The sequence below is a fragment of the Eucyclogobius newberryi genome, unplaced genomic scaffold, assembly GCF_026437365.1.
Source record: "Eucyclogobius newberryi isolate DKJ021-1_F unplaced genomic scaffold, fEucNew1.0.hap1 SCAF_11, whole genome shotgun sequence".
NCBI classification, from domain to species: domain Eukaryota; kingdom Metazoa; phylum Chordata; class Actinopteri; order Gobiiformes; family Gobiidae; genus Eucyclogobius; species Eucyclogobius newberryi.
Window position 1 is genome coordinate 19,664,167 of NW_027315735.1, and position 8,043 is coordinate 19,672,209.

General features: G+C 41.1%; 1 protein-coding gene across 1 annotated transcript in view; it reads left to right on the forward strand.

Annotated features, from left to right (window-relative positions):
• Positions 1 to 7,691, forward strand: part of macrod1 (mono-ADP ribosylhydrolase 1) — a 102,001-nt gene extending 94,310 nt beyond the window's left edge. The window contains exons 10-11 of the mRNA XM_072437665.1: positions 4,025 to 4,106; positions 6,611 to 7,691. Of these exons, the coding sequence (XP_072293766.1) occupies positions 4,025 to 4,106; positions 6,611 to 6,636 (108 nt within the window). The 3' untranslated portion in view covers positions 6,637 to 7,691. The remainder of the gene's footprint in view (positions 1 to 4,024; positions 4,107 to 6,610) is intronic.
• Positions 7,692 to 8,043: the final 352 nt, after the last annotated feature.

The window sequence follows — 8,043 nt, forward strand, 5'->3', positions numbered from 1 at the left end:
AAAACTCTATTGTTTATAGGCCACTCTGAAGGCCAAATAGTCAGAATTCTGGGAAACGTTTGCGGCTCCGTCGCACAAAGACCGTAAAAGTTATCCTTAAAATTTGGATAACTTTAGATACACCACTTGTCTAGAGGACGTACACCGATTTTGAGGTTGGTGGGCAAAACGCACTAGGAGGACTTCGTTAAAGTGTAAAACATAAAAATGTGGTAATTTGAGAGATTTTGTGGTTTTCCCATAGGGATAACATGGGAGGTTTCTGTCATCGCTACGACTACGGCGTAAAAATTTAGGCATTTTTGTGATTGGCTTTTGTGATCGGGACGGCAAAATAGAATTTTGGGTAAAGTTTAGACAATTTTGGTAAAACTAATTTTTGACCTTCAATGTTAATTTAAAGGTCACTCTGTAGGGGGCGCTATCACTGCCATTTCAATTTTGTCAGCCTAAACTGGTCCAAACTAGAAAGTTTAACAACTGATTCAAATTTGGTCCTAATCGGACTGGTTTTGATCAAATGGGAGCAATTTTTAGACCTGCAATATTCCAAAATAAGTTGTCCAACTTTGCGGCTGCGCCGCACACAGACCGTAAAAGGTATCTCAAAAAATTGAATAACTTTAGATGCCCCACTTGTCCAGAGGACGTACGCCGATTTTGAAGTCGGTGGGCAAAACGCCCTAGGAGGAGTTCGTCAAAGTTTGACGTAAACAAAATGGCTAACTCAGCTTGTTTTCATTTTCAAAGGAAGATGGCGGCCATAGGGTAAGTTTGGGGGCGTGGCCACAATGATTTTTTTTGTTTATCCTCACGAGAGGAATGCGTGTCCCGAATTTCGTAGCTTTACGCCAAAGTTGACCTCGGGGCGTCTCCCATAGGCGCAATGTATTTTGACTTTTGTCGGTGGCGCTGTCGCGCCATTTTTTAACGAAAAAAAAAATGGCCCAGAAAAAATAAAATTTTTCGCCGATTCTGAATTTTGGGCAAAGTTTGGTGAGTTTTTGAGCATGTTCAGGGGGTCAAATTAGAGATCAAAGCGCTGAAGAAGAACAAGAAAAATAATAATAATAATAATAATAATAATAATATTTTTAGCAAAAACAATACAGCCGTTTTTACTATAACAACAAATGATACATCGTTTGAAAGCTCTAAGCCTTCCCGATGCCGCCATGGGGTGGAATCATCATTACGAGCGCGTAACTCCCTATTCCGTCGGGATGCCCCGCCCACTCCCCATAGACTTCCATTGATTTGAGCAGATACAAGCATGGCCCATGCCTGCGGCATGGATTCTCGCGTACGGGACGATGCCAGGAGGGTTTTTGGAGGAATGCAGCGCTTCGCGCTGCTGTTGTCAACAATTAGTGAATGGGCTACGCCCATTCACTAATTGTTGACTATTTCTGTCATAGCAGGAGTAAGTATGCATGATCCATGCCTTCGGCATGGGCTAGTTCACTGTACTTGCCAGGGGCGACGGGGTACCAAACATGCGGGCTGCGCCCGCATGTTTGGTCAGACAGTTGCAACGCTGCCTTCGGCAGCGTTGCGGGAGCAATAGGCCCTCCCCCTGCTGGGGCTCGGGCCTAATAATAAAAATAAAAATAATAATATTTTTAGCAAAAACAATATAGCCGTTTTTTCTATAACAACAAATTATACATCGTTTGAAAGCTCTAAGCCTTCCCCATGCCGCCATGGGGTGGAATCATCATTACGAGCGCTTACGCGCTCGTCACTCCCTATTTCGTCGGGATGCCCCGCCCACTCCCCATAGACTTCCATTGATTTGAGCAGAAACAAGCCTGGCCCATGCCTGCGGCATGGATTCTCGCGTACGGGACGATGCCAGGAGGGTTTTTGGAGGAATGCAGCGCTTCGCGCTGCTGTTGTCAACAATTTGTGAATGGGCTACGCCCATTCACAAATTGTTGACTATTTCTGTCATAGCAGGAGTAAGTATGCATGATCCATGCCTTCGGCATGGGCTAGTTCACTGTACTTGCCAGGGGCGACGGGGCACCAAACATGCGGGCTGCGCCCGCATGTTTGGTCAGACAGTTGCAACGCTGCCTTCGGCAGCGTTGCGGGAGCAATAGGCCCTCCGCCCTGCTGGGGCTCGGGCCTAATAATAATAATATTTTTAGCAAAAACAATATAGCCGTTTCCACTATAACAACAAATTTTACATCGTTTGAAAGCTCTAAGCCTTCCCGATGCCGCCATGGGGTGGAATCATCATTACGAGCGCTTACGCGCTCGTCACTCCCTATTCCGTCGGGATGCCCCGCCCACTCCCCATAGACTTCCATTGATTTGAGCAGATACAAGCATGGCCCATGCCTGCGGCATGGATTCTCGCATACGGGACGATGCCAGGAGGGTTTTTGAAGGAATGCAGCGCTTCGCCCATTCACTAATTGTTGACTATTTCTGTCATAGCAGGAGTAAGTATGCATGATCCATGCCTTCGGCATGGGCTAGTTCACTGTACTTGCCAGGGGCGACGGGGTACCAAACATGCGGGAGCAATAGGCCCTCCGCCCTGCTGGGGCTCGGGCCTAAATATTCCGATGCGAAAACAATGTTTCCCATTTTTCAAATATCATAAACTATACATTTTCGGAAAGCGCTCGCGCTTTCCTACCTCATGGTGTGGGTCCCTGGTCACTGACGGGTACTTTCGTAAATTTTGAGTGGGCTCCGCCCACTTTGTGTTTTTGGCCCTCTATACAGTAATAATGTTCAATTTTTGCATTACATGCTTATATACACGGAACATGCAAGAGATGGGGAACTTATTGGCCAGCTACTTAGGGCAAATGAGTGCTTTATATGGGATCTCGATTTTGCTTCGCACGGCCTTACGAGATTAATAGGCCTCTCGCCAGTTTGTGGCGCTCGGGCCTAATAAATGATTTATTCATGAAACCAAACTAAATAAAATGACTAGGCTCCTTGCAAGCATAGTCAATACACTAGGGATGGAGAATTATCATATTTTACTAATTCATTTTCAGTCATTGTCACTTTAAGACCTCTAGCTTTGCATTGTTTAAGCAGGACAGTTATATTGCTAAAAGATAGGCTAATATGCAGGTTATTACATGAAAAAGCAGTGCATGAATAAATACAATTTGTTTCCATCTACCATCTTATCGAACCTTGCATCTCTCTCGTCTCGCTTTAATCTGAATGTCGCTGGCTGCAAAATGGTGCAAGTGTAGACAAATCCAACAAAGTTTAATACGTCCAAACTCAGCCCAGAGAATGTAGTTATGTACCACATATTTCTATGTCTTCTGTTTCCACATGTCCCCATTTTCTGATGAAGCTTAGTAATTGTGCAGAAGCCAAGGCTGAGAATGGGGCAAATTGGCTGTTGTACCTGTCTGCCTCCAACACAGCACAAAGTGATGGCAAAGTATTAAACAAACAGATCTAAATAAGTGAATACAGTTCAGCTTTACCCAGTGTAACAGTTGCCCACTAAGTTTTATCATCAGGCTGCGTAGCAATGGGAGGGCCATTATTTAAAATGTAAATATACTGTGGACAACAAGCTTGAGTATAAAAAGTGTTTATTGTTGCATAATAACTGCACTCACTTGGTCAGTGTCTTAATATTATTTGAAACCTATTATCTTTATGACTTTGATTTGTCTGGAGGGAGCTCACTACTGTGGTTTCTACTGAAATAAGGAGCGAACAAGTGGCTAATTTCCATACAATGTGCTCTGAATATATGAAAAAGGAACAGGCTGTGCTCAAACTAGTTCACATGAAATCCATTTTACATCAGTCTCTGTCCTATTCCATGTAAAAAGATACTGTTACTTCTAAAGCACTTTGTCCAAGCCACTTTAATAGGCTCTATGTCATGATCATAATGGGACGCTAATAGCTAACTAATGGAGTGACGCATTAGGAGCTATCTTTGTGAGGCTCTGTGTTCCATTGTTCCCTCACTGCGGCTGTTTATTGCATGTGTTGTTAATAAAAAACGAGTGTGTTTCAGCTGGACAGAGTCATCTTCTGTGTCTTCCTTCCGACGGATAAAGACTTGTACCTACACAGCCTCCCACTGTACTTCCCCGCTGGTGAGTCTCCCTCTCGCTCACTCTGTTCACACATTCAGCTCCACTCATTTTAGTTACAGAGTGGTGCGATAAACAGCATGTCTTCATTGCTGCTATTGCACATGCTTCTCATTCCCAAATATGAGGTCATTAGAACAATAAAATGTCAAAACCACACTTGTTTTACATCCAATAAACAGGCTATGCTCATACATCAATTACCTATTGTACTCTCACTGTTGGAGTCCCTGCTTTCTTCCACGTATTCAGAAATAACCAAGCCCAAGTCATAAGTCCAGTATGCATTACTTGAAAGACAGGTATGCTTAAAAAATAGGTACTTGCCACTTGTCCCCAGCAGACACTGTGTGGGTGAAACATAGTAATCAGCCCTGCATAAAGGGTAATCCCAAGGAAATCAAAGTACCTGGGGCATTTTTACATTTCCAACATTGATCATTTCTAATATCCATTTCCCAGAGCCTTGTTTGACTTGGACTTGAAGCCAAAGACTTACTTGAAACTTGCAAATACCCATAGAATATATTTGTGACTCCTGTGGTTTCCATAAAACACAAAAAAATAAAAATAGATCCTATGTGAAATTCCTTTTTATTATTATCATTGTAATTGTAGTTTGAGCAATGTGTTTCTTTTTCATGCTCCTTCAGAATGAAGAATAGAGACGTGTAATTGAACAAGAGGTAAAAGCATGGTCTGCAGTGGATTCTATATTATATACCGTAATTGCAAGAGTAGACTTTAAAATAGTTTTTAGAAAATAAAAATATATTCAAAATAAACATCAGTTTAAGACAAATATGTTCTTTAACAGGATTCAAACTACTCTATAATGGGCTCGTTCCATCATTGCAGATTGACCTGAGTGGCTGATTAAAGTTTAGCAAATACGTAAATTTTGATGTGGCCCACAGCTTTGACATGATGACTTTGGCCATTCGTTTTGATTACAGTTGTGATTGATAGTGTTATAACGCCAAGCAGTCTGGGCCTCTATGCATGATCAGTCATTCACTCAATTATTCAAATTAGCTTTGGTATTACAACTGCAGCTTTAACCTCTAATGTCTTGTTTCACCACAGTGATAAATCAAATTCACCTCTCACTTAAAGGTAGACGTAGCACTAGACCATCTCATGCTGCTCCTTTCTACTACTGCTGTGGGCCTTAAACAATAAGAAAGTTACCAAGTAAATCATTTGTGAAATGAACCTCACAACAAAGAGCAAAATGTTGGCCGTGTAAACAACTGTAGCCCTGATTTATGGCTGTTGAAATGCACTTTCAGACTTTCCTTTTCAAACAGACATAAATTCTAGACATGAAAAACTTGAACCACTTTATATTTGTCCTTAAGGAACTTGGTGGTGTAATATGATTTTTTTTCTTTTAAGAGATAGATAAAACATCCAAACCAGTCTAATATGTACAATACATGTAAGCCTAAATAACTCAAAAGGAGTTATATTCATTTGGCAACCTATAAAATATCTTTATTATTATTATTTATTTATTTTAAAGGATGTTTTGGCCCTTAGGCTTTATTAGACAGGACTGTGGAGCGTGAAATTGGGATACAATTGGGAAAAGACATTGCAGCAAACTGTCGAGAATCAGTTTCAAACTCACAACGCTGCGGATGTCTCACATAGAGCGCATATGTGCTCTCCACTCTGTCACCGTGCAGCATCTTAATAATTTTCAATTTCTGTTTGGCTTCTTGGTTGAATTTTCTAAATGGATCATTGGCTCATTAGTTAGCTTGTTAGCATAAACCATAGAGCAAAGATTAACTGTGCCAAAGCCAGGTCCTCTTATCTCTTAAAGTCTAAATAAGCTTAATTATACATGCTTAAGTTTACTTTTGCTGAGGCCCTAATTATATAAAACTGATATAACTAAATTGAGTGGAAATAATGTTGTTTTTGCATGAATGGAGACAATAATTACATGCTTCTAGAGGGACTTTGTAATAGAATAAATAAATGGGTGTCACAAAACTAATATTGTGCTTGAATTCACTGGTCAATAGAGCTATAACAAAGAAAGGATCTTTAAGATTGACCTATGTCAAATTCTACATCTTTTTTTTTCTTTTCTCCTCTCTTGGAAGCAGGACAGGACTAAACTGCAATGACAACCAGCAATGCAATGACAAAGGGCAGTTATTTAACTAACAAGCTAAATACCGTTGTTATGTTTGCCTTTTATGTATGTGTAGATTTGGTTTTACTAGCTAGTTAGCAGTGCCTTCCTGTTAGCTGAATTAGATGTATGCCAGTGTGAAGCGCTACAGGCCTTCAAATCTACCCCAATAAACTAGCTCTACAGCTCTCTGCTTTAATGTGCGCCTGCATGCTTGGACCATTGTTGGACTTGGAGTGACTAATCTTGGATAATGTATGTCTCCAAAGCAACCAAAAGCCAAAGCACCCAGTGTATGTCCAGGTTCTAATGTTTCTTGTTGGATATTTCTAAAATATTCCTGTCTGTGCTCCCACAGATGCTGCTGTCAGGAGTAAACTGTGAGCACAGTGGATTTGTCAGGTTTTGGTTGCTGTGGATACAAGACTCCAACTCCTCCCGTTTCTCTTCATTGTTGACGCAGATCAGAGCCCCTCCGAAGCAGGATGACATCTACTAAAAAGATGAGCACACTGTTTGTTCTGCAGATGTGTATTAGTTTCTATGCTTTTGTGCTAATATTTTAATATGTAAGAGGAGTATTTGATGAGCCAAACAACATGAAGTGATAATGTTTCAATAAAATGCTGTAATCAATTGTGCTTTGTTTAAACTCTCCAACCATTTTGAGTGGTGACTTGGTGACATTTGATGGCTTCATAAAGGAAACCACCCATGGTGGATCTGTATATCACAAACTAAGTCCCAAATAGCCATAAAAAACATTCTAAATACACAATGTAGCTGTTGTTTGCACTTTTGCACTTTTGCCAATTCAACCCAAACGGACTTTACTTCTGATTAAAAAATTATGTTTTGATTTCCACTCTGCAACACTTATTTTTATTACAGTTTGGTCTCTGTCATAGTTTTACCAAATGATTTTGCTTGCAGAGATGGTGTTTGGGTATTCTAAAACCCTTGACTAATCTAAGTAAACATTAGCGTTGCATCTCCTGTTTGTCTCCAGTTGGCCATTGTTTTATCTTCTGTCTGGCTTCTAGCAGCTGTTTATATTGTTCATTCATGTCCCATGACTGTACTGCCCACCTGGCACAGGGACATGTTCTGCCCAAACAACATGTAGCTGTTTCAGCTGCCACCTTTTCCCTCCATTGACCCCTTATTGTGCTCTCCAGTCTGCACCAAGCCCATCTCTTTCTGCACCTGATTCCTTTTGCAAACTCATTACAACATGCCAGAATTGAACTGCTGGTGGAGACTAATCGGTTTGAAAAGCCCTTAACTTGTAATCGTGTGTCATTACTGTTTAGCTTTTGTGTTAAGCTTGGGGCGACCAGTGAATAATGTGTCTTGTGTGAGAGATGAGAATATTGAGATTCCTGTGTACATGTATGAAGCGATGACAAAAGCATATTAAAACTAATCACACACAGGCGTGTGATGTGTGTGAATTGATTATTTCTGCGGCCGCGATACGAGACGGTGCAGCCCCAGGGGTGCACCCCACTTGGATATTTGCCTTTTGCCTGTGTATTTATGTAAAGGAGAGGCAGTAAGAGACACATTGTAACAAGAGATAGCACAACTCTGGTAGTGTTTTATTTGAAATATGATTGCACCGGTTCAAAATATCCCCCTTCTTTATTTGCTTGTGCATCTTCCTGTCAGTGCTCACCATATGTCTCTCAGCAGCGCATCTGTATCTGCATCTGAGATTTTAATTGTTTGTAGACATTGTGTGGCGTGAGACACTGTCCTGTCCAGTGACTTTCAGCTGCCAACAACAAA